Source organism: Danio rerio, chromosome 12 (genome assembly GCF_052040795.2).
Source record: "Danio rerio strain M-AB ecotype USA chromosome 12, GRCz13ab, whole genome shotgun sequence".
Lineage (NCBI taxonomy): Eukaryota > Metazoa > Chordata > Actinopteri > Cypriniformes > Danionidae > Danio > Danio rerio.
In genome coordinates, this window is record NC_141032.1 from 51420926 (window position 1) to 51447500 (window position 26575).

The window sequence follows — 26575 nt, forward strand, 5'->3', positions numbered from 1 at the left end:
CAGATGATGTTTCTCAGATTCAGGTAATGTTCACAGTATTTCCTCTAATATCTGTTCTTCTGGAGAAAGCCTGATTTGTTTTATTTGGGCTAGAATAAAAGCAGTTCTTAATAGTTTTAAACTCATGTTAAGCTCAATATTATTCACCCCTTCAGCAATATTAGTGTTGGATTGTCTCCAGATTGGATACTCCAGAGTCAATACTAGTATCTTGAGAAAAATTGCAGCTGAATTATATATAATTTTATGTTCATCTGGATTTTTCCTGATTATCAAAATCCTATTAAATATTTTTCCCCGACATATTAGTTCGGCTGTGGTCATCTGTGTGATCTTCAGTGATCCTACAGTTACAGACTAGTCTAATGTATCTGCACACATATATCACTGTAAAGCACAGAGAGATGAGTGCGGGCTGAACTCCTGTATGCTGAACACTATATATATTGCAGTATGTCACAGAACACTCGACTGCATTGCTCTCAGTGGGCATGGGGTATTGCAATGTGTGTAAAATTCACACCAAGCCCAAAGGAGAAAGCTTGAGAGCTCAGTTATGCTTGGAAATTCCCATTTGATTTCCAATCGAGCCTGTTCCTCATCACACGCTCTCAAAATAGACGCATATCACCAAACTGCTCTTCATATCTCAGCGCAGCAGGCAGCATCAGTGCTTTGCACATTGGTTTGCAGTGTGTTGACCTGGCCTGATGAAAAAACACCTCAAGAGCTGTAATCAAGATTTAATTAGTGTTTTTTCAGACCTTAAAGTCTTGAATTAGAGCAACAACTCCTAGATTAAAGGGTCATTTATACAGTGAGGATCCTTGTCTTTAACAATAACCCTGTTTCCATCCAAAGATGTGAATTAGATTCATGCACGAACTAATGTGGCATGAAACATCAGTGAATACAGCAGCGTCTTCAGTCAATGAGAAACACGAGAAGACAATCAGCACTACTAATCGTGCAGATTCTCCACTGTGCTGTTTGTTCTCCTCTAATAAATGAGCTGCGCCTCAGAAGACCAAACCTAAACGCGATGAACGCGGTGGCTTCTTTAGGCGTGAGACGGGAGCCCAGACTGATGCTCAAGAATAATAATAGAGGAATAATACTGAAGCCCTGTGCTGACCGAGAGCTGAGGCCTGTTCTGATGGAGTGCATGAGTTGTGTTCACAGCAGACTTTATATGCATTCATTCTTATGAGATCAAGTTTCTCCTACTCAGTTTTGTGCTGACATTATTTCATGCACATCTGTATGCATCTCAATGCCTGTTGAATACAATATTCCAAAATGCATATAAATATGGAGGCATGGATATTGACGGATGCACTTCCGGAGAGTCCTGCGAGCCAGCAGAGATGATGCTCAGGAGTTATTCACGGCTACTGCAGATGGAGGAGATTATTTGGCAAACGTTTATGTTTATAAGGAGGGGGAAAGCAGAGCGAGGAGGGGGAGAAATGGGGGAGAAGCTTCCAGATGTGAGGGAGAGAGCGAGTGGACTCCTCTGCATGTCTGCTTTTGGGCTCTGTTAACTCCTTAAGTGCACCGTCCTCCAGCGGGATCCTAAACTTTACTTCTCTGTATTGCCATTAAGGGAGGGGGCGACACAGTGGTTAGCACTGTGCCCTCACAGCAAGAAAGTCTCTGGTTCGAGTCCTGGCTGAGCCAGTTGGTGTTTCTGTGTGGAGTTTGCATGTTCTCCCAGTGTTGGCGTGAATTTCCTCCGGTTTCCCCAACAGTCCAAACACATGCACTATAGGGGGATTGATCAACTAAACTGGCTGTAGTGTATGGGTGTTTCCCAGTACTTAGTTGCAGCTGGAAGGGTGTCCGCTGTTTAAAGCATATGCTGGAATAGTTGGTGGTTCATTCTGCTGTAGTGACCCGTGATGAATAAGGGATTACGCTGAAGGAACATGACTGGATGAGTAAACATTGCATGTTTTATATGGTTGGAAAGGTTTAAGACAGGGGTGTCCAAACTCAGTCCTGGAGGGCCGCTGTCCTGCAGAGTTTAGCTCCAGCTTGCTTCAACACACCTGCCTGGAAGTTTCTACTGTATATAGAAAGAGCTTGATTAGCTGCTTCAGGCGTGTTTAATTGATGTTGGAACTAAAATATATGGACACCGGCCCTCCAGGACTGAGTTTGGACACCCCTGGCATGAGACCTGAATGCATATTTGTGCACTATATATTTATTGCATTGGAAGAGGACTATATCAACATATACTGCATTTACTCTCACTCTACACCCTGTGTGCACTCGCATTATTAAGTCATGCTATTGTAGCAGTGTCGACAAGCAATTATTATATATCATTTAAAAAGTTCTAATTAAAATTTCAAGACTTTTGGTAGACATCACTGATGTTATTTATTCATTTTTAAGTGCACTCATCAGAGTCTTAAAGCATGACTTTGTAGTAGAGCTGGGCTGATAAACAATATTATATCAAATATGTCAATAACACTGATTAGCTCTGGATTTATTCACTCTATATTGATCTAAGATCCAATCACACAGCAGAAATGTGCAACTCTGGGAATCTAGAAGTGTGTTGATATTAGAGATGTGCTGAATTTTTGGCCACCAACAATTTATCAGCCGAAAATATGTTATGCCATTTAATGGAGCCTCTAATTTTTGTGGCTGCAGTCATTGTTGGGGTGCTCTTACAAATCTGGAAGCATTAACAACTTAAAATATACATCATTATCGTTTAATATGGAAATTAATGATCAAGATAGCATCTTCTGCTGTATCACCCAGCTCTACTTTGTAGTAATGTAAAATATGACATGTAATTCCCCAAAAATGAGTAAAATATCAAAAGATATCATCTCTTCTGTCTGAACATGTAAGTATGATGGCTAAAAATATTTGAATCTACTTTACAAATATTATCAAAAGTATGAAAATATCCCTCGAGACACAGAGGGGGCGCTCTTATATGGTCACCTGGTGGTGGTCTGTGGTACTGCACCCAAACTAAAGCCTACTGAAATCTCATCTTTCGAGATGTCATCTTCAAATTTGGACTATCGTTTAAGTTTTTGTTGCTTTTTTCAGGTTTTGTAAAATAATAAAAATCTACATTTATAGTTGTATTATTTTACTAAACTTAAAGGCACATAACTCTGGCTACATTTAACTGTACTGTTTTACCCAAGCTACAACCTGACAAGTGTCTTCTTCATAATGAATGCAAGCTTAAATATAATCAGCAACGCTTTGAGGATTGGCATTCATTTAAGCCAAACATGTTATTTTCAGATCTATGTTCAATAAGAAAGACCGACAGTAAAATAATGAAATAATTCCCAGTCTTTGCTCTCTCTTCACTGCTTCTTCTCTCTCCAAGTCACTGTAAACTCATGCCTGAAGAGTTGTTTTATCGAGGAATTCAACTGTGTAAAGGTTAACAGCCGACTGTTTTACTCATGCCAATGTACTAATTCTGACTCGAAACAACATTTGAGATGATTTACAATGTGCTGGAAAACTCCATTAATGCATTCATTCATGCACATTTACATCTGATCATCATCTGATAACACTAAACCTCATGATGCAGACTGATGATGTGCACGTGCACACTTTCCTCATGTCTTGACTTGTTGCTTATGCACTCTTTTTTCTTATTGGATAGTTTATCTTACTCAGCTATGTACATGTGTCTTTTTAATGCGCATTTTCCAAATGTGTGCACATCTTAATGCAGTTAAGCAGTTTTAATACAGTATGCAAATCCAAAATGCACGTTAATATAGGTGGATGACAGCATGTAGGAGGAATTAAAGAGGAAATAAAGCATGTAAAGGTTAACAGCCGACCATTTCACTTTTACTAGTTTTACTTAAAGCATTATAATAAATCCAAAATGCACATTTAAATAGGTGGATGACAGCATGGATATTGCTGTATGCTTTATTGACTGACAGTAAAGGGGTTAAATGATTCCCAGTCATGCTCCTTCTCTCTCTCCAGATCCGTCACTGTAAACTGAACCCAGAAATGTTGTTTCAGGGAGGAATTAAAGCATGTAAAGGTGAACAGCCGCCCGTTTCACTTTTACTAGTTGCTATTTCCAACCCAAAACAACATTTGAGATGATCTACAATGTGCTGGACATGTGCAGTAATGCATCCAATCATGCTTATTTACATCTGATTATCATCTGTCAAAAACAACATCACACTGATGAAGCGCATGCTCAGACTTTACTCACTGCATCTGTTTACATCATAGCTTATGCACAGTATTTCCCTGTCAGATAAAGTTTATCCCAGTTATGCAAATGCATCTTTTTATGCACATTTTCTAAATGTACGCACATCTTAATACCGTTAAGCATTATAATAAATCCAAAATGCACATTAATATAGTTGGATGGCAGCATGGATATTGCTGTATGCTTTATTGAGCAACAGTAAAGAGGTTAAAATGATTCCCACTCGTGCTCCTTCACTTCTCCTCTCTCTCCAAATACGTCACTGCAAAATCATCCCAGAAATGTTGTTTCAGGGAGGAATTAAAGCGTGTAAAGGTGAACAGCCGCCCGTTTCACTTTTACTAGTTGCTATTTCCAACCCAAAACAACATTTGAGATGATTATAATGTGCTGGACATGTGCAGTAATGCATCCAGACATGCACATTTATATCTGATCCATCCCATCATGCAGACTGATGCTCAGACTTTACTCACTGCATCTGTTTTCATCATAGCTTATGCACAGTATTTTCCTATCAGATAAAGTTTATCCCAGTTATGCAAATGCATCTTTTTATGCACATTTTCCAAATGTACAAACATCTTAATGCCGTTAAGCATTATGATAAATCCAAAATGCACATTAATATAGGTGGATGACAGCATGGATATTGCTGTATGCTTTGTTGACTGACAGTAAAGGGGTTAAATGATTCCCAGTCGTGCTCATTCTCTCTCTCCAGATCCGTCACTGTAAACTGAACCCAGAAATGTTGTTTCAGGGAGGAATTAAAGCGTGTAAAGGTTAACAGCCGCCCGTTTCACTTTGAGCATGTGCTATTTCCGAGTGTTGCAGCTCTGCAGAGATCCATTCTTCATGTTGGACACTGCAGCACCAAATAAGGCCAGAAACTCCAGCTGTGCTAATGATGGCTGCTTTCTTTCCTCTGCTGTAGATGTGACCGGGAAAGTGGATCTCTTCCAAACGCCATCGTCCACCGAGACGGAGAGCGGCTCCGCGGAGGACCAAACCCGACGCTCGCAGATCACCGTTTCCAAAAAACAGAACTGGGCCAAACTTCCCACAGCGTGCCGAGAGCCAGACCCGTGCTCCAGCCTGGTGTACGGGCCTCCAGACTGGGATCTGTGCTCTGAAAAGGCCGATAAACAGGCCTGGAGCCAACGGACACTGAGTGAGGATGGCCTGAAGAGGAAGAGGAATGATCTGGAGTTGGAGTTTGGTTATTCCCGGACTGCTGTTGATGCAGGTTAGATCACACTTTGCCTTTTGGAAAAGGATGACAGTGCAATATTTGGTTTTACTATGCTAAACTGGGTATAAAATATGCAGGAGGGCTAATATGTCTGATTTAATCTGTATATGAAATGATTGAACATCTGCATGTGTCTACTGCAGGTTTACCAGAGCTGACGCCTCCATCTACAGCCTACATGGATGTGTGTGTGTCTTCAAGCTCGGCGAAGATCTCCGGCCAGGGTGCGTATCTTCAGCATTTAGACCGGAGCAGTCGGGCCTGGGTTTTGTCCACTGGAAAACCACAGACTCCAGATGAAACCCTTCCAACCAGGATAACAGAGTGGCGGCAGGGCCCGGAGAGAGAGGGGAATATTTGGTACAACCCCATTCCTGAAGAGGACGACGTGCGGCCTGGTGTCGGAGCCGGTCAGGAGGGATACGGAGACCCGTGGAGGAAGAGAGAGATCGAAGGGTTTGCAAAGGAGGAAAGGGAGACGAGTAAAAAAACAGGGGGTTTGAGTGGACCTGGCATCCAAGGCGAGGCTGACGTCAGCGGGGCGGATAGTTTGGGTACGCTCAGGTTTTCCATTATGTAAGAGTTGGTCACACACTTACAGCTGCAGTGGCAGACTCATCAACACTGCTCTGCTCTTCACATTCACTGGCCTATTTCACTTTAACTGCTGCAGTGCCAAACAAACTTTATATGGAGTATAGCAGGGATATTCCAGTAGTTTGTCATGAAAAGCATCCCACATGAGGGGCCGGAGAGATATAACTTGCAATATGAGTGATGACACAACTGCATATAAGAGCCCGTATGCTGCAGTTATGCTCCGTAATACACTCATGTTGTGTTTTTCTCCATTAAAATGTTAATATATTGTATTTTATAACTATATAACATCACTGCAGTGTAGGCTTGGGCGGAATCCAAATGTTGATACCGTCAAACCTCCTCTCTATTTTACCCCGGTATCCGGTATTACCGTGCATAATAAAAAAAATATGACGTAAGATGACCTGAGGTTCTCGGTCATCTGTTCGTATTAGAGATCAGCGTGGGACACACACACACACACACACACACAGAGAGCGCGAGAGAGATGCACAGCACCACACTCTCTCACACACACACACACACACACAGAGCGAGAGAGAGAGATGCACAGCACCACGTGCTCTCTATCTCTTTCTCTGTGATTGTGTGTGTGTGTGCGTGTGTGTTTCCAAAAAAAGCGCGGGAGCGGTCGGTAACTTAAAAGGGAGCAGGCGCGTTGTCTTACAATATCGCTTCCGAGCAAACGAACATGCACGCATCCACGTTGATGCTGTGTGTGTGTGTGTGTGTGTGTGTGTGTGTGTGTGTGTGTGTGTGTGTCTCTCTCTCTCTCATTCATACACACACACACACACATAGAGAGAGAGAGCACCAAGCAACACACAGACAGCATGCTCTCTTATTTACACACACACACACACTGCAGATGACTTGGTGCGTGACTCAAAATCTTCCCTCACCTCTGTCTCCTCCACACTGTCCCGTCATGACAATCACGCATACTCATTTGTAGGCATTAAATAAATCATGTTTATTATTTAATACTTGTCTCCTATTTAAGTGAATTGTTTTTATGACGGTATAACAGTGTTAGAACTGACACCGGTGCTTTTCAAATGTTGTATTTCAAAGCATAACAAAATCAGTGCATTGCTTCAGCAGGCCTCTTCACACTCATTCACATGTTCTGTTTTGCACTGCGGAACAATTAGGCATGCAAAGATTATAGATTTTGGTTGTGCGATTATAGTCTGAAGAATAATCATGGTTTCACGGTGATTTTGCATTTATTCTTTTTAAAACGTGACTAGTTTAGAAAATCAGATGAAAACTGCTGATATTAAGCAATTCAATTCAATTCAGCTTTATTTGTGTAGCGCTTTTACAATGTAGATTGTGTCAAAGCAGCTTCACATAAATGGTCATAGTAACTGGAACAGTGTGGTTCAGTTTTTAGTGTTTAAGTTCAGTTCAGTTCAGTTTAGCTCAGTTCAGTGTGATTTAATCATTACTGAGAGTTCAAACACTGAAGAGCAAATTCATCGATGCGCAGCTCTACCAATCCTGAACCATGCGAGGCAGTGGCGACAGCGGAGAGGGAAAAAAACTTCACCTGATATTAAGCAGTGTTGTTTATTAATGCTCAGTAACCAAATACAGCACAAAATATTCATGAAGCACAAACAATAGTGCATCTCTCTCTTTGGACTTAAAATAAGGCTCATACTTTATTGTAAGGTTCAGTTCTCCATATTAAATGGTAACGAGATCTCGTCACACCCCTATAAATGATATTACCCTGTGTTCTGAAGATCAATGAATGTTTCAGAAAATTATTGATCATTTCACTATTATACGATGTCATTTTGGGGTAATATGCTTCAATGTATCATTTATTGCCCTTAGGGTGGGGCGATTTTTCCGATTAATTGGAATTTACGTTTTCAGACGATTTAATTTTAAATTAAATCGAGAAATCGCGATTTTTAAAATATATATATTTATTACATTATAATGGCATCAATGCGCTTTGGTTCACTCTATAAAGCAGGAAGCACACCAGAAGCGCCTCTCGGCGACACGCAGCGCCATGGATTATAAAATTCTAAACAGGTTTCTATACACACACCGGCGCCGCCCAGCCACGATTCACAAAGCAGTTCATATTTCAGCCTCGCCACAGAGCGCCATCTGATTAGTTTCATGTTAACTATCATGTGAATGTGCGCGTTTGGTGTGTGATAGTTTAAACTGTCTTGTCCGCTCCGTGTCGCGGCGCTCCTGGTGTGTGACCTGCTTGACTGCCTGTTAAAGCGTGAAGTCATGTAGGATTTTACTTGTTGCATCAGTCCGAGTCACGTCTGTGTGGATTGTCAAGACATTCCCTCATCAAGTCGATAAACTCGATCTCAACATGTATGAAGGATGTAAAAGCCTGCCATGTGAAAAACTGTGCTGATCTTTTGGTTTGAACACGAGCAGAGGCGAGGGACTGTAGCAGTGAAAATGAAAGTAGCCGCCCCCATGATGTCATTTAGCGGACCTAGTTGAAAACCAGACAGATCAGGCAGCATAATACAGAGAGTGGAGCAAAGCGCGTCAAATGATCGATATTTAAAAGGGGGAAAGAGAAAAATAGATGAAATATATTAATTTATATTAGACACACATCTGGGGCCTCATGTACGAAGACTTGCGTGGAAATCTTACTAAAACATTGCGTACGCACAAAGCTGTAAATGTGCGTACGCAGAAAAAAATTCAGATGTATGAAACACTGCGTACGCCGAATCTCACGCATATTCTTTTGTACATCTGAATGAACGTGAAACTGAGCGCAACATGCACGAGCACAAAACCCCTCCCTGCCTCCTCCCCCGTATGAATATGCTAATGACTATGCTAATGGAAAAAACCCAACGAAAAAGCAACGGCAAAAGCAAAAAGAGAAACTTTAAACAGAATGTGAATGTGAGGTGCTGCTTTCAGAGGTAGACCGGAGAAAAGCGGTGTTATTTGCAAGTTTGTTCTCCGGAATTAACAACAAAAGAAAACAATAGAGTGGGAGAGTTTAGCTGATGCGGTTAACACAGTTGGGTCTGAACATCGCACTGAGTGAATTAAACAAGAAATAGTGTGATTTATAGGTGTAAAATGTTGCAGTACCCTTAACACTCTCAGTGGCGCAGCTCGTAAAACACATGTCAGCATGTACTGACACGTTCGAGGTTAAACTCGGCTAGAATCCAGCGACTGATAAACTCTTTCTTCTATTTTCCTCACTACATATCAGATTTTGCCAACTATTAATCACGAGAAACACCAGTAGGAATCATTAATAAGTCTGTGCATCATATTTTATTTGCACATTTATTGAATGTAAATGTTTCTGATTCACGCATGCAAATTCATCTTCAGATAGTGTCTTTATAGCGATGTGTGTGCAGTAGATCGCTCAGATTACATGAGGAAAACAGGCGACTGCTGCAGATTGTGCTTTAATGTTTGGCTGCTCAACTGTATGATATGGAAACCTTATATACCTGCTAGATGAACCCGTCTCATACAGCTGCCATTGCAAGGCTCAGACACTTTGTAGAGAGGAATTTAACACAACTGCCTCTAGGAGTCGCCAATGGAAATAAAACAGACACACACAAAAAATGTGCGTACGCCAGCCATGAAGCTGCCGTGAAGCTGCGCACACTCCCACGTTCAGTTCATCGTTAGTAAATCCAAACGTGAGCGATTCTGAGCGTGAAACCTGCCGTACGCAAAGTTTTTGTGCGTACGCAGCGTTGATACATGAGGCCCCTGGTGCTTGTATTTGCTCCTGCTATACGTCCACAACTTCACACATTGGGTTAAATTAGGCTTTACAGTTTCCATGTTCAGTGCTTTTCTTCTGTATCTTTTTAAGAAAAAGGCAGTAGCTTTACAACCTGACATTCAATCAGAAGACAAAGTCAAAGCCGAGCTGACAGCCAATCTTTCCTAGACTCAGCAAAACTTGCAAACAATCCCTCTGTATTCCTGCAAGTGCAATATTTACACAAATATTTCTCATTCAAAACTTCAGCAACACTATTTAACTGGTGAATTTGTTTTACATTTATTTACACCTTGACTGATTTTTGTATGGCATGGCCATTAAAAATACAATGCTCCTTAAGCAGATGATGTTTCAAGTTACTTTTAAAGAGAGTGTTACTTCAGTCATGTTGCTGTAATGTTTTGAGAAGACTAGTGACACAATAAAAAAACATCAAAACCGTGAATCGGTCAAACTTTATAAAAAACCTAGATTTTTTTTTTTTTGCTAAATCGCCCAGCCCTAATTGCCCTTGGTCCAGACCAAATGAAGCGAACTACAGATGTGAAAGCACCCATAGACACAAATGGAGTAAAATGACCCTTTGAGCGATGTGATGACATCTTAAAGTTTTACCCTTTAGCAGTCAAACTCAGGTTTAAGGCGGCACTCATGTCTCATCACAAAGGGGCAAACAACACGGGCATTAAGCCCACAATCCTTGCACAACCTGTAGCTTTATCTGTTATCACTCTCTTCTGGCAGTACTCAGGGCTTGACAGTAACTTTTTTGATCACCAGCCACTGTGGCTAGTAGATTTCCAACAATACTAGCCACTCGCCAGTTTCACTAGCCACACTTTTCTTGTTGGGAAAATATATTTTATATGCATAAATTTGACTTTGGCATGCTAAAATGACTTGCTTTAGGTTTAACTTCTTGTGTGTATTGTGTATTAGCTTGCTCGGTGTGCATGAGCAAATGGTGTGTGTCGCAATGCAATCAGTTTTCATTTCACATGACTTTTCAGGGCTCAAAATTAAGGATTTATCAAATTTATCTCTGATCACACTAAATAAGTATTTCTTCTCAATTTTTAATGTGTCAAAACAAGGAAAATACAGCTGAATAGGTGCACAAAAAATTCAACAAAACTTCTCTTTAAAAACATTACATATAAAAAAATCATTATTGTCATGTATCTAAAAGATGCACAGAAATCTGTCCTGGCTAAAAGTCCCAGATCATCTGTTAACTACACATACACGAGGAGTAATCCCACAATAAAGCAATGTTATTGTAAAATAAAGTATAATTACGCCACTGTGACAAAAATAACTGTAAGCGAAAGAAAGCAGGTGAAACATACTGTGTTTGATAATGAAAGTATGATCACGTGCGCACGGTTAATACCAACCCGGGCTCATTGTGGAAACTTAGCCCCACGGACGTTTCTGCGGACCGCGATTTACGTCCCGGGAGGTACGTATTTGAGCGTTTTTTGTTTTCGCGGATCCGCCGTTCTCCGCCGTTCTCACACGAAAAGCTGCCGGATCGGCCGACTCGGCCGCCCTCCTCTTCCTCCTCCTCCTCCTTTCCTAAACCCGAGCGACGGTTTGCAAAAGCCGTCCAGAAAAAAAAAGCAAAAGCCCTCATCTTCGATTTCTACCGCGTTTTCGGATCCCGCCGCGTTCTCGCCCTTATTTTTCAGATTCCGTTTTTCGTCGTACCTGATTTCCGGAACCTGCTGTTCCCCAGACTCGATTCCGGTCGTCGTCCACCGCGGCCGGCTCCGGCTCCTCTTCCAAGCCCTCCACTCGCAGGCGAGCTGTCGGCCGGCAAGCGCGAAGAGGAGGGGCGGAGCGGCGCCACACCGCCCCGCAGCGTTCGCTCGAAAAAAACCAAACGCGGCCTTTTATGTACCTCCGGCCACGTAAATCGCGGTCTCCAGAAACGTCCGTGGGGCTACGTTTCCAGAATAAGCTTGGGTTGGTTAATACAGGCCTTTTAATAATCTGTTCAAAGAATAATTAAAATGAAAGCAGTGACCACTGCTGCTTACAAAACAACATGTATTTTTTATCTTGAGCTCTGGAAAGCAGCAGGACTGTCTGTGGATAAACGATCATCGATCTTTGTCCAGTCTATTTTAAAGGGAACCAGTTGCGCTTCCTTTAGGCATGGTTGGTTTGCGATGGTAACGGGAGCGCGCATGCTTTATAACAGTCGCGCACATCACATCACATCCCCTTTGCGCGAGTGATCATCCTCTCGTTCGATATTTACTTTCTTTTTTGCTGTTTTGCTCGCGCGCACATAGTTATTTTTGTCAGTCGTGCTGCTTCTCGATTCTAAGATCACATTTGGCCGAATATTGGGCCATGCTTATTGTCCAACCCTGGAGATTTCCAACCAGCTAAAGTGGCTAGTGGAGGTGTCTGTCTAACCCGCCAGAGCTGAAATCTACCTGCATTTGGCGGGTTGGCGGGTGTTAATGTAAAGCCCTGGTAGTACCCAATTTTAACGTGAGATTTTGGAAATCAGATCTAAATGTAGCGGGAACGGTCGGGTCGGATTAAAAATTATTCTAAGTGGGCGAACAAAGGCTGAATATTCAGTGGGAGCAGTCAGGTGCGGAATAAAGCCTGGCGGGAGCGGGACTGAAAAAACAGTCCCATGCAGACCTCTACCTATCAGTGTTTATGAGCGTGCGCTTTTCTCTAATTCCCAACTCTTCTGTGTTTTTGTGGTGTGTTAGATCTGGTGCTGCCCTCGGACTCCATCAGCGCCGCGGTCTCAGACAGTCCCGGCACACAGAAGAAAGCTCCAGCAGAAAGCAGCAGCAGTGTGATGGACCGGATCAAATCTCCAGGAACGGTGCGTCGGCTCTCAATGAAGATGAAGAAACTGCCGGAGCTACGGCGTAAGCTGAGCCTGCGCTCGTCCCGGAACCAGCAGCGTCACGGAGCGAGCGCCAGCAGCACACACACACCATCAGACGACGCCTCGCCTACAAACGCACGCAAGGAGTCCTCCAACGTGATCAGCAGATATCACCTGGACTCCAGCGCTCCCGCTCGGCCCACACGCAGATCCTCCCGCTCGGCCAGTAAAGGAGGATATCTGAGTGACGGAGACTCGCCTGAGCTGCTGCCCAAAGGGTCACCGATGCCTCAGGAGTCGCTCTCGGTGGCGGACGCGGAGTCTTTCCGCTTGTATTCGCTGGCGGATCAGCCGCGCTGCGCTCAGAGACTGTCAGGCCTGCTAACGGTGCATCTGCTAGGCGTGGAGGAGCTGCTCAGAGCTAATAAGGCTAGCAAAGAAGTCTTCTGTGCCATTCAGGTGGACGGAGTGACCCGCGCCCGCACCTCCCTGCTCACCTGTCGGGGGGCGTGTCTTCCTCTCAACCACACCTTCAATCTGGAGCTGGAGCGGGCACGGCTGCTCAAGCTGGTGATTTTGACGCCGGCGACTGCTAATGCTAGCAGTGCTCCCGCACGCAACCGAGTGTGCTGTGTGGGTGCGGTCGCCATTCCGGCTCTATTCAAAGGTGAGGGAATCGCAGCTGCTGCTCCATCACATGTTTGCAGATATTCTAGGATCTTTCTAAGTGAGGGCACTTGTTTATCTGAGGAATGATGCTAAATGCTCAGTTATTCCACTTCCCAAGCATCTCATAAAATTAAAATAAAGTTTGTTAGATGCTAGTATCAGCGTTGTCGGTTCTGTCATGTGTTGATGCTGTTTCTCTTTACTCTGGGTGTCGGCAGCGTCTCGCAGTCAGCATCTGTGCGTGCGTCTGGAGCCCCGCGGTCTGCTGTATGTGAAGCTGACCCTGCTGGAGCAGTTTGTGAGCCCGTTCCCGCGCCCCGGAGACCTGCCTCCGCCGGCGGTGTTCGGTGTGGAGCTGCGCCCCCTGGTGGAGAAGGAGAGCACTGCGCTGCGAGTGCCGCTCATCATCCAGAAGTGTGTGTCTGAGATCCAGAGGAGAGGACTGAGGGTGAGATCAAACATAAACCATATCAGAGGACGTTTGTGGGCAAAATCATTTTATTTAGCTTTTTAAAATGGTTTAAAACTAGAATTGGGTTTATTTTTTGTAATATTTCTGAGCAGTTCATGTCTTTACAGAAAGAGGAATCAATTCAACAGTATTAAAAAATACTCCGGGCGAGGCAGTGGCGCAGTAGGTAGTGCTGTCGCCTCACAGCAAGAAGGTCGCTGGTTTGAGCCTCGGCTCAGTTGGTGTTTCTGTGTGGAGTTTGCATGTTCTCCCTGCCTTCGCGTGGGTTTCCTCCGGGTGCTCCGGTTTCCCCCACAGTCCAAACACATGCGGTACAGGTGAATTGAGTAGGCTAAATTGTCCATAGTGTATGAGTGTGTATAAATGTGTGTGTGGATGTTTCCCAGAGATGGGTTGCAGCTGGAAGGGCATCCGCTGCGTAAAAACTTGCTGGATAAGTTGGCGGTTCATTCCGCTGTGGCGACCCCGGATTAATAAAGGGGCTAAGCCGACAAGAAAATGAATGAATGAATGAATGAAAAATGACTCCCAGTTGACTTGTTTCCATCCTTTATGGGTTTGTTTCTTCGGTTAAACACTACAGCAGATATTTTTAATGGAAGCTGGAAACCTGTAACCATTGACTGCCATTATATTTGTATGTCTTACTATGAAAGTCAATGGTTACAGGTTTTCAGCATTCTTCTAAATATCTTCTTTCGTGTTTAACAGAATAAAGGAAGTCATTAATGTTTATAATCACTTGAGGGTAATAGTGTTATTGCTTAATAATAATTCATTCATTCATTTTCTTGTCGGCTTAGTCCCTTTATTAATCAGGGGTCGCCACAGTCGAATGAACCGCCAAGTTATCCAGCAAGTTTTTATGCAGTGGATGCCCTTCCAGCTGCAACCCATCTCTGGGAAACATCCACACACACATTCACACTCATACACCACGGACAATTTAGCCTACCCTATTTACCTGTACCGCATGTGTTTGGACTGTGGGGGAAACCGGAGCACCCGGAGGAAACCCACGCGAACACAGGGAGAACATGCAAACTCCACACAGAAACACCAACTGAGCCGAGACTCAAACCAGCGACCTTCTTGCTGTGAGGCGACAGCACTACCTACTGCGTCACTGCTTCATAATAATAATAGAGTAAATATTGAGTTAATTTTCTATTTTGGGTGATCTGTCCCTTTAAGTGTTTGCAGGAAAACTCCTTAATTTGTCTTTTGTGCCAGGAAAATGAGCACACATAGAAAATGATTAGGGAATACTCAAATTTAAAGCATTTCTGAAGTTATGTGTCCAATAAAAATATAAAGAATTTAACAGGATGACACACGGACACCTCTAAAACTCCACTGAAAGCTTTTGTGATTTATTTGTATTGTTAGTTTTGGTATTTTCAGATTTTTTTTTTTATATAATCAGAAGGCAAACAAATGTAAAGCAAAAGTGGACAAATGTTTAGTTTTGTTTAGGTTGTTTGAACTTACTGATGGAAATGAAATATTTATTAGACTAGAGCAGGGCTTCTCAAACTGTGTTACGTGTACCAGTAGTGGTGTGCAGGCTGCCTTCTAGTGGTACGCAGAGTAATCCAATATGTCATTTGTACATGCAGAACATATTTAAAATTGATCAAAAATGGTTCATATATGAATATGATAACATATAGCCTATATGTATGAGGTCAAAGCAACATTTCCAGGTTTTGATGAATAGGATACTATAGGTTAACACTTTAAATTCAAGCACAGATTTATTTATTTTTACTTGTTAAGAACAGTAGCCCACCATTTTTAATGAACTTTTAAAAGCACATTTTAATTTAAACGTTGACTTTTTATTTATTTATTTTACATATAAGCACAGCAGTGTTAATGTTCAAACTATTTATAAGGTTTAAAGTGGCTGGGAATAATAAATATTTTTAATAAAAGTAATTAATCTGCCACATTAAACTGCAGAGCTGTAGCTGCTTAATTAGACATACGCTACTTTATTTCAATACTGGTCATTATGGTGGTACTTGGAGGGACTATTTTTTCTGAGATGGTACTTGGTGAAAAAAATTTGTGAACCACTGGCCTACAGCATAAAATATGCATATTTTACATAAAAAAATACATTTAGAGGTATAGAGTTAAACAGACTTGGCTATTTTTTAAGTTTGGCATCTGAACACTCACAAAAAGAAGACTCCATTCAACAATGTCAAAGGGACAGTTCACCCAAAATGCAAATGGTCATCATTAACTCATCCTTTACTCGTTTCAAACCTTTATGGTTTGTTTCTTTAGTTGAACACAAAAGCAGATATTTTGAAGAATGCCTGAAACCTGTAACCATTGACTGCCATAGTATGTGTTTTTCTTTCTATAAAAGTCAATAGTTTTTGATTATCAACATACTTCAAAATATCTTCTTTTGTAATTAACAGGATGAAGGAACTCAAACAGGTTTATTCCCATTTAAGAGAGAGTAAATGTTCGTTTTTGGGTGAACTGACCCTTTAAGTGGCAAAAAACACTTTAATTTCTTCTTTGTGCCCAAAAATGGCCACCAATAGGAAATGAATGGGAAAATACAAAGATTCAGTGTTTTTAAAAATGTGTTTAATAAAAATAAATAAGTAAATTTAACACAATGCAGATCAAACGTATGCATACATGAAGTTCTGAGTCTATAATATGCTCAATGTGTAAAACACTCTTTCACACAAACGCCCTTAAAGTCCACTGAAAACTATTCCCATTTACTTTCCATAATTATTTTTAATATTTTAAATTTTTATTCAATCATAAGGCACAAGGCAGTTTTTTTGTGTTGTCTGAACTTGCTGCAATTATTATTATATAATATTTATCAAACAAATATTACATAGAGCATAAGATATGCATATTTTACATTAAAATATAGTACTTTGAGGTATATAAAATAAAAAACATTTTTTAAAAATCTGAAAGAAAAAAATGGTAATAATAATTCATTTTAATATAGCGCTAATAAAACTTACACTTTAAATATAGAAGAATATCAGAAAAATAGTTATTCAGAAGATAAAAGTTTTAATAAACAAATAAAGTAAATATAAAACTGATGAAATACACACACACACATCACAAATAGGCAAGTCTAAAGATTAATAATAGATTTTATAAAGATTTTATATTTTAATTAAAGACAGCAATGTTTTTTTTCAGTGACATCTGTTCAATTAAATATTGTTCAATTAAAGTCTGCAGTATAAAGGATGCTTCTGGATTAAATGAACCTGTGGTAAAAGAGTGTGTGTGTGTGTGTGTGTGTGTGTGCGCGCGCAGGTGGTGGGATTGTATCGTCTCTGTGGCTCTGCGGCGGTGAAGAAGGAGCTGCGGGATGCGTTTGAGCGAGACAGTGCAGCAGTTACATTAAACGAGGAGCTCTATCCTGATGTTAACGTCATCACTGGTCAGTCAGACACGAGCTACACCATACACTTACTCAGATACCATTCATTTTAATATGTCATTCATTTAATCTTAGTTAACCCTGCTGTACTGTTCACAGTGACTGCCTTTTAGTGGTTATGTTGGTACTGTTTTTGCCCCATTGACTTCCATTATAATCACATTTTAATCATGCATTCTTGAGTGCTGCTGGTTTCCCCTGTTGGGATTAAGTGGTGAAGTGTGTCTTTATTACTGTTGATCATCAGTGTGCAGTATTATTAACCCTTTAGATCAGCCTGTGCTGAAGAGTTTCTGGCTCTATGTGGAGTAAAGCAGCAGGTTATTGGTTTGTAATTTGCGCTCAGGCATTTTAAAGGACTACCTGCGTGAGCTGCCATCTCCGCTGATCACGAGGACCCTGTATGAGGTGGTGTTAGAGGCCATGACGGTTCGTCCAGCATACAGGAATGACAGCGACGCTCAGAAATCCCAGAGCACCGTTTCTCTGCTGCAGTGTCTGCCGGAGCCTGAGAGGGTAAGACCTCACACACACACACACACACACACACACACACTGATCGGCTCACTGCAGTCACATACACTGGTTTTCATCTCTGTGTGTGTGTGTCTCCTGAAGGCGACTCTGTGTTTCCTGCTGGATCATCTGAGTCTGGTGGCGTCCTACAGTGACAGCAACAGGATGACGTGTCAGAATCTGGCGGTGTGTTTCGGGCCGGTGCTGCTGACGCCCAGTCAGGAGTGTTGGCAGGCGGGTCTGTCGGCTCCTGCGTGCGGGGGGGTCCTGCCGGGGTCCGGGGCCTCGCGGGGGGGACGCAGCTTTGCCCACAGTGAAGAAATCAACAGCGCCGTGGACTTTAAACGGCACATTGAAGCTCTGCATTACCTCCTGCAGCTCTGGCCGGGTGAGAAAACACTGACTGATCAATGACGCCCCCTACTGCTGGAGTCAGCTCCCAGACATGATCAGATGGTCACATCAAAACCTTCACTACTGATAAAGCTCATTTGATTTAGTTTTCGCTATAATTTCATAATGAGACTGTATTTATTTTACTCTGGTAAGTGCCGCTTTGAGGAAAGCCCTTATATGGAGCTGATGTGGGCGTGTGTTATGCAAATGACTAACTCAGTTTATGTGAGCAGGGATTTAGAACAAGTCCAAAATAATGAACAAGTCCAAATTCACTGACAGCAGTTTAAGAACAGACTCGTGTGCGCGGGTTGGGAATTAGGCCGAATGTTTTTGTGAGAAGTTTAAATGTGCGTAAAAATACAATTAAAAGATGAGACCCAAGGACATTAGCAGATTATTACAGCCAAACAAGCAAGCGAAAAGAAAAGACAAGGAATATTTCCTTGCTGATAACTTTGAAAATATTAGAAAAATAATACAAAATGTCACAACAGGGTGAATGAGTTCATATGTACATACAGCGGGGGAATAAGTGTTGAACACGTCCACATTTTTCTCAGTAAACCTATTTCTAAAGGTGCCGTTGATCTGGAATTTTCCCCGGATGTTGGTTAACAACCAAAGAAATCCATATTTGCAAAGGAAACAAAACTAATTAGTTTACAAATGAAGGTTTGTGTAATAAAATGCAATGACACAAGGAAAAAGTATGGGGTATGTGCCGAAGCATGCTAATGGGACTTTTAATTTGTCAGTTACCTGGGTTAAGAGCCTCCGGTGGACTGTATGCCAATGCAAAAACCGGTGCGTTTAAGGTCTGTTTTCTTTAAAAATCAGCGATCTCCACTGGCTGAGTGATATCCGATATAAAGTGGGCCTCAGATTGTAGAAGAAGCACTGCTTTACATTACATTTCCCCCGCCATGTCTTTATAATAAGAGCATTTATTTTACCCCAGTTTATTCAGTGGAGCTTCTGTGCTAACCTGCTGATTCTGACGGGCACGTGCGAGAACACTGCTTTTTGTCTTGTTTTATGCTTGAGCAACTAAATGAATGCCAGAGTCTGTTTAATTGATGTATTTTAATGACATTACAACATCAATACTGTAAAAGGAACCGTATAAAATAGAATACAATACACAATAACAGCTCACCGGAAGATTATCAGTATGGGAAGAGCACTACCTCGGCATATACCCTATTGAACACATGTAGGGAGGTGTATTTGGGCAGTGAAAGCCCAGACAGCAGCTGAAACCTCTCTGTAGTTCTTCATCAACCCTTTGCCCTTCCTCAGTGTACATGAATATCAGCTGCTTCAGTCCAACATCTACAGTGCATCTGGAAAGTATAGATAGCGCTTCACTTATTCCACAGATGTTTATGTGACAGCCTTATTCCTAAATAGATTAAACTCATTGAATTCCTCAACAATTTACACACAATCCCCCATAATGACAAAGAGTTTTTGAAATTGTTGCAAATTTATTTAGAATAAAAAGCTGATAAATCTCCTGTACATCAGTATATACAAGCTTTGCTCAACACTTTGTTGATGCACCTTTGGCAGCAATTACAGCCTCAAGTCTTCTTGAATATGATGCACAAGCTCTGCTCACCTGTCTTTGGGAATGTTTGCCCGTTCCTCTTTGCAGCACCTCTCAAACTCTATTAGGTTGGATGGGAAGTGACGGTGTGCAGCCATTCTCAGATCTCTCCAGAGATGTTCAATAGGATTTAGGTCTGGGCTCTGGCTGGGCCACTCAAGGACATTCACCGAGTTGGTGTTGTGCCGCTCCATTGATATGTTGGCGGTGTGCTTTGGGTCATTGTCCTGCTGGAAGATGAAGCGTCGCCCCAGTCTGAGGTGGAGAGCACTCTTGTGCAGGTCTTCATTCAGGATGTCTCTGTACATCGCTGCATTCATCTTTCCCTCTATCCTGACTAGTCTTCCAGCTCCTGCTGCTGAAACACATCCCCACAGCATGATGCCAACACCACCATGCTTCACTGTAGGGATGCTGTTAGCCTGCTGATGAGCGCTGCCTGCTGTTCTCCAAACGTAACGCCTGGCGTTCACTCCAAACAGTTCAGTTTGAGTCTCATCAGAGCAGAGAGTTTAGTTTCTGATGCTCTGAGAGTCCTTCAGATGCAGACTCCAGGCGGGGAGTGTCTTCCGTCTGCCCGCTCTACCATACAGATGCCTGATTGGTGGATTGCTGCACAGATGGTTGTCCTTCTGTAAGGTTCTCCTCTCTCCACAGAAGAGTGCTGGAGCTCAGACAGAGTGACCATCAGGTTATTGATCACCTCCCTGACTGAGGCTCTTCTACCCTGATCACTTAGATGGCCGGCCAACTCTAGGAAGAGTCCTGGTGGTTAAACATCTTCCACTGATGGATGATGGAGGCCGCTGTGCTCAGTGGAGTTTCAGAGCAGCAGAAATGTTTCTGTCACCTTCTCCAGCCTTGTGCCTCCAGACAATCCTGTCTCGGCGGTCTACAGACAATTCCTTTGTCTTCATGCTTGGTTTGTGCTTTGTCATGCACTGTCAACCCTGGGCCCTTATATAGACAGGTGTAGCCTTTTCAGATCATGTCCATCAGCTGAATTGAGCACAGCTGAACTCCAATGAAGCTGCTGAGACATCAAGAATGACCAGTGGAGACAGAATGAACCTGAGCTCAATGTAGAGCTTCACAGCAAACACTGTCAGTACTGATGTACAGGTGATTTATCAGCTTTTTATTCTTAATAAATATGCAGCAATTTCAAAATCTCTTACTTCACATTGTCGTTATGGGGGATTGTGTAAATCAATAAATTTTTTTTTTTGGAATAAGGCTGTAACAAACACCACAAAAGTGAAGCGCTATCAATACTCTCCAGATGCACTGCATGTTAGCAGGATGAAGATGAACCCAGCATGGTCATTTCAGCAAGACGGGGATCCAATACACAGCCAAGGAGACTCTCAGATGCTTTCAGAGAAAGAAAACCAAGCTGTAGAATGGCCCAGCCAATCACCTGACCTGAACCAAATAAAGAATACAGAACAAAGCTCAGATCTGATAGATGAGACCCACTGAAGCAGCAAGATTTGGACACTCTGTTGAAGTCTGTGAGAAACTCACACCTGAGCATGCATAAGCTGCAGGCACCCAAACCGCCGTTAAATAAAGAATTAAACACATTTCAGGAGTTCATCAGCATGATTGTTGGAAAGACTTCCTGCAGGAGGAGGTTTAGTCCTGTAACACTTAATTAATAATAAACAAATGCTGTCATTTAGCGTAATGTCATTTAGAAAATACCACAAAAGCACCCGTTATTAGACATGAATGTGTTTTAATGCTCTCTCTCTCTCTGCAGTGCCTACAAATGGAGTGCTGGAGGACTGCGATCAGCCTCAGGCGTCCCACAATGCATCAGTGCGCCTCTGTCAGAGAGCACCGCTCCATGTGGATCTTCCTCCAGCACAGGAAGTGGTGGTCTCCCGGAGAGGGCGTGGCCGGCTGGAGAGCCCACCCTGCAACCGCTACGCCGGCGACTGGAGCGTCTGTGGGCGGGACTTCCTGTCCAACGATGAGGCAGATTACGATGAGGTGGCGGGAAGTGAAAGCGATGAGGAAAAGAAGCAGGAAGTGTGGACGACGGCGGACGGTTTGTACATGGACGACTTCACACTAGACTTTGATGCACCGTTCACCTGCCGACTGAGTCTGAAGGACTTCGACACGCTCATTTCAGACCTGGAGAGAGAGTTAGCCAAACAGATCAACATCTGCCTGTAGAGTCACACACGCTTAGAAAGAGTGCAGCTTTCAATACATGCGTTCAGTTGCATGGACAGATACTCAGATGCATTTTAAGATGCTGCTTTAAAAGTAATGCAACGTTTAATACATGCATTCAGTCGCATCTACAGTATTTCCATTAATCAGATGTGTTTTTAAGATGCAGCATTAAAAATAATGCAGGTTATAAACCATGCATGTGCAGTATTGATGCTCAGTTTGCATTAATCAGTGCCAAAATGAATACAATTAGCATATTTTCTAGAAAACAGCAATTTGCAATGGTGCATAAGTCACATTTCAATATTACATACAGCATCATCAGTATAAATAAAAGAAAGTTCCAGACGTGTGTTTAAGACGCTGCGTTAAGAATAGTGCAGGTTTTAAAGCGTGCATTAGGTTGCATGTACAGTATTGATGCTGTTTGCATTGCATTGTTGCATAAATCACATAAAAACTGATTTAAAAACAACTTTTAATGCATGCATTAGGCTGCATCTACACTATTTGCATTACTCAGATGCATTTTTTAGATGCAGCATTAAAAATAAATTAGGTTATACACCATGCATTAGGCTGCATGTACAATATTGAGGCTCTGGTTGCATTAATGAGTGCCAAAATGAATATAATTAGCATAAGTGAAGTTGCATTGGTGCATAAACCACATTTCAATAATACATTCAGGAATATCAGTAAATATAAACGAATGTTCCAGACGTGTTTTTAAGACGTTAAAATCAGCGCAGCTTTTAAACCATGCATTGTTGCATCTACAGTATTGAGGCTCTGTTTGCTTCGCATTGGTGCATAAATCACATTGCAATATAACATTCAGCACTTCAGTAATATTAAACTGATATTTAAAAACAACATTTAAAACATGCATTCAGTTGCATCTAGTTTTTGCATTGATCAGATGCATTTTTTAGATGCTGCGTTAAAAAAATAGTGCTGGTTTTAAACCATGCATTAGGCTGCATGTAGAATGTTGATGCTCTGTTTGCATTAATCAGTGACAAACTTAATACAAATTACATTTACATTCAGGAATATCAGCAATATCAGTAAATATAAAAGAAAGTTCCAGACGTGTGTTTAAGACGCTGTGTTCTGCACATCGCTCCATTCCAAATGTGTTTTCTGAAATTAATGCAGGTTTTAAACCATGCATTAAGTTGCATGTGCAGTACTGAGGCTCTGTTTGCATTAATCAGTGCCAAAATTAATATAAATAACATATTTTCTGGATAACAGCAAGTGAAGTTGCATTGGTGCATAAAGCACATTTCAATAATACAGTCAGAAATATCAGCAATGTCAATACATGTAGAAGAACGCTGCAAAAAAGGCTTCTCACTATTTTTGTCTTGTTTTCTGAGATGAATATCTAAACGTTATAAAATCAAGATGTATTTACATGCATTAAATACAGATGCATTAAATGGTGCAAATATCTTGGTTTAATCATTTTTAGATTTGTTTTTAAATAGAAAACAAGACAAAAATGGACTGTGACGCCTGTAAATGTGCACAGCGGTCAGCTCCAGATGAGTTTTTCAGAAAATAATAGCATGCATTAAGTTGCGTGTCCACTATTTAGGCTCTGTTTGCTTTAATCGATGCCAAAGATGTAAACAAACAGCATATTTTCTGAAAAACAAGTCACCGCAGGTGAAGCTGCATCGGTGCATGTCACACTTCGGTAGCATTTTCAAAATAATGCAAAATATCAGTAAATAGAAAATATAATGTTTACAAGCATTTTCCTCTGCAAAACTTGCTGTTTCTTTATATTTTTGTCTTGTTTTCTGAGATAAATGTCTAAACAGTGTGAAATCAAGATGCATCTTAAAACGTTAATAATTCTATCTCATTTAAATGATGAATATCAAAACAATATTATGCTTGAATAAGACTAATTTAACTAAATAACATGACATTTTTATGACACCGTTGGCCTTTTTTGTCAAGTTTTAGGCACAAATGTGCATCATTTTTTAGAAAACTATTCAATTTCATATCTTGGTTTAAGAACTTGTAGATGTTCTTCAATAGAAAATGACAAAAATGCTCAGTACGAAATAATCGTTTGCAGATGAAACGCAAAATCCTGCTCATTTTTAACGCCGTTCTGAACAGGAATCATTAATTGAGTATCACACAGTTGCTGCATTCATTTATGAACCATATTTAATATAAACACCGAGCCTAAATGAACTTATTTAAAGCAAAAGTGAGTTTAAGCGATCTAGAAAGCGAGCTCTGTGCTGCTTTACTGCATGCATTGCATTATATAAGACACTATACGATATAAAACATGACAAATATGCTATATAATATAATGTTTTTAAAGTGTATGACCGTGTTTATGGTGCGTTGTAGAATATTTCATAGCAGCTACTGTAATGTAATATCTATAAGCACAAACAGTCTGATTTTATTCTCCTGACGCGTATGGATTATTATAATGATGCATATCTAATCATAAAAGCTGAAGGATGACTGTGTGTGTGTGTGTGTGTGTGTGTGTGTGTGTGTGTGTGTGCGTGTGCATGTGTGTGTGGTTTCTCTGATGCAAAGTGTGTACGACTCTTGACGCTGCTGTGTGTTTCATCATTCCTGTGTGTTAGTGTGTGTGTGTGTGTGTGTGTTTCTCCTGCAGCACCAGCATTATTTTCACTCTTGTGTGTTGTTCCTGTGTGCTGTGTAATCGTGAAGGTATTTCTGACATTCCCGTGAGCTCGTGTTTGAGAAGTGTTCTGGGTTCAGTTGATGTTGTATTGAGAACGTGAGGCTAAAATCAGTGTTTGACGTAAAGCACGAGGCCAACGCTGCTGAAACTCAGCTTATGAAATTCATTCATTTTTCTTCAGCTTAGTTCCTTTGTTCATCAGGGGTCGCCACAGTGGAATGAACTGCCAACTATTCCAGCATATGTTTTACACAGCGGATGCCCTTCCAGTTGCAAAACAGTACAACACCCACACACACACACACACACACACACACACACACACTCATACACTATGACCAATTCAGTTGATCAGTTCCCCTATAGCGCATGTGTTTGGACTGTGGGGGAAACAGGAGCACCCGGAGGAAACCCACGCCAACACAGGGAGAACATGCAAACTCCACACAGAAACACCAGCTGACCTGGCCTGTCGTCCCTGTGCAGAAATGTCAAGGTTAAATGTGTGATTTATTCTTTAACACTAACAGACTCCAAGAAGAAAAGAAGAGAAGTGGTGAGATGTGTTTCAAGGAAAATAATTGCAGTTGCAAAGAATAAATTCAGAATTAAAACTAATAATAAAGATTGTGAAATAAATTCCAAATTCTAAGAATAGCGGTATTGATATTTGTAAAGAAATCAAATAAATAAAGAAGTAAACTAAGATTTCTAACAGAAATAATTTTAACTGCAAATACTAAACTGCGAGTTCAGGGGGAAACGTGTGTTATGCTCACAAGCATTGAGACGTAAACTCAGAATATCTTTCTACGTTTTTCATTTATATTAGCGCTATATACAGTACAGTGACTACACTTAAGAGAGTGTACAGTACATTTCCCATTGCTAAACTTTGTTTCTTTTTTTACAATCTATAAAAAACAGAACAATACAAAACAGAGTTTCATGAATTAAAATATATAAAAAATAACAGCAACAAAAAACTGGAAACAAATAATATCAATAACTAAATATACAGTTAAAGTCAGAATTATTCACCCCCCAGTTTATTCCCCCCAATTTCTGTTAAACAAAGAGCAGATTTCTTCAACACATTTTCTTTTCTTTTTTTTATTATTATTATTTTTTAGGGGGTTTTCACCTTTATTTTGGTAGGACAGTAGAGAATTCAGACAGGAAAGCACTGGGAGCAGAGAGAGGGAAAGGAACGGCAAAGGACCTCGAGACGGGAATCGAACCCGGGTCGCCACGAGTACACTGGTGCTATATGTCAGCGCACAGTACCACTAGGCTACCGGCGCCGACTCTTCAACACATTTCCAATCATAATAGTGTTAATTACTCATCTCTGATAACCGATTTCTTCTTCATGATGACAGCACATAATATTAGACTAGATATTCTTCAAGACACTAGTGTTCAGCTTACAGTGACATGTAAAGGCTTCACTAGGGTAATTAGGGTAAAGTTAGGGTAATTAGGCAAGTCATTGTATAACAGTGGTTTGTTCTGGAGACAATCCAACACTAATATTGCTGAAGGGGTGAATAATATTGACCTTAACATGACTTTAACACTATTAAGAACTGCTTTTATTTCTAGCTGAAATAAAACAAGATTTTCTCCAGAAGAACAAATATTAGAGGAAACACTGTGAACATTTCCTGAATCTGCTCAACATCATTTAGGAAATATCTGAAGAAGAAAAGTTCAAAGGAGGGTGAATAATTCTGATGTGAACTGTGTAAGGGTCAGAGAGAGTTGAAGTAAACTAAGATTTCTAAAAAAATTATTGAAATTGCAAATAATGAACTGCGAGTTCAGGGGAA

General features: G+C 41.3%; 2 protein-coding genes across 5 annotated transcripts in view; one reads left to right on the forward strand and one right to left on the reverse strand.

Annotated features, from left to right (window-relative positions):
* Positions 1–22252, forward strand: part of syde1 (synapse defective Rho GTPase homolog 1) — a 43418-nt gene extending 21166 nt beyond the window's left edge. The window contains exons 2-9 of the mRNA XM_087277102.1: positions 5184–5495; positions 5645–6055; positions 12618–13409; positions 13630–13859; positions 17205–17331; positions 17678–17847; positions 17950–18235; positions 21621–22252. Of these exons, the coding sequence (XP_087133228.1) occupies positions 5184–5495; positions 5645–6055; positions 12618–13409; positions 13630–13859; positions 17205–17331; positions 17678–17847; positions 17950–18235; positions 21621–22042 (2750 nt within the window). The 3' untranslated portion in view covers positions 22043–22252. The remainder of the gene's footprint in view (positions 1–5183; positions 5496–5644; positions 6056–12617; positions 13410–13629; positions 13860–17204; positions 17332–17677; positions 17848–17949; positions 18236–21620) is intronic.
* LOC147834602 (uncharacterized) overlaps positions 19311–26575 on the reverse strand; it is a 16307-nt gene continuing 9042 nt past the window's right edge. For all 4 annotated transcript variants that reach the window (XR_015504777.1, XR_015504778.1, XR_015504775.1 and 1 more), the window contains exon 10: positions 19311–22000. The gene's annotated coding sequence lies outside the window, so the exon portion shown is untranslated. The remainder of the gene's footprint in view (positions 22001–26575) is intronic.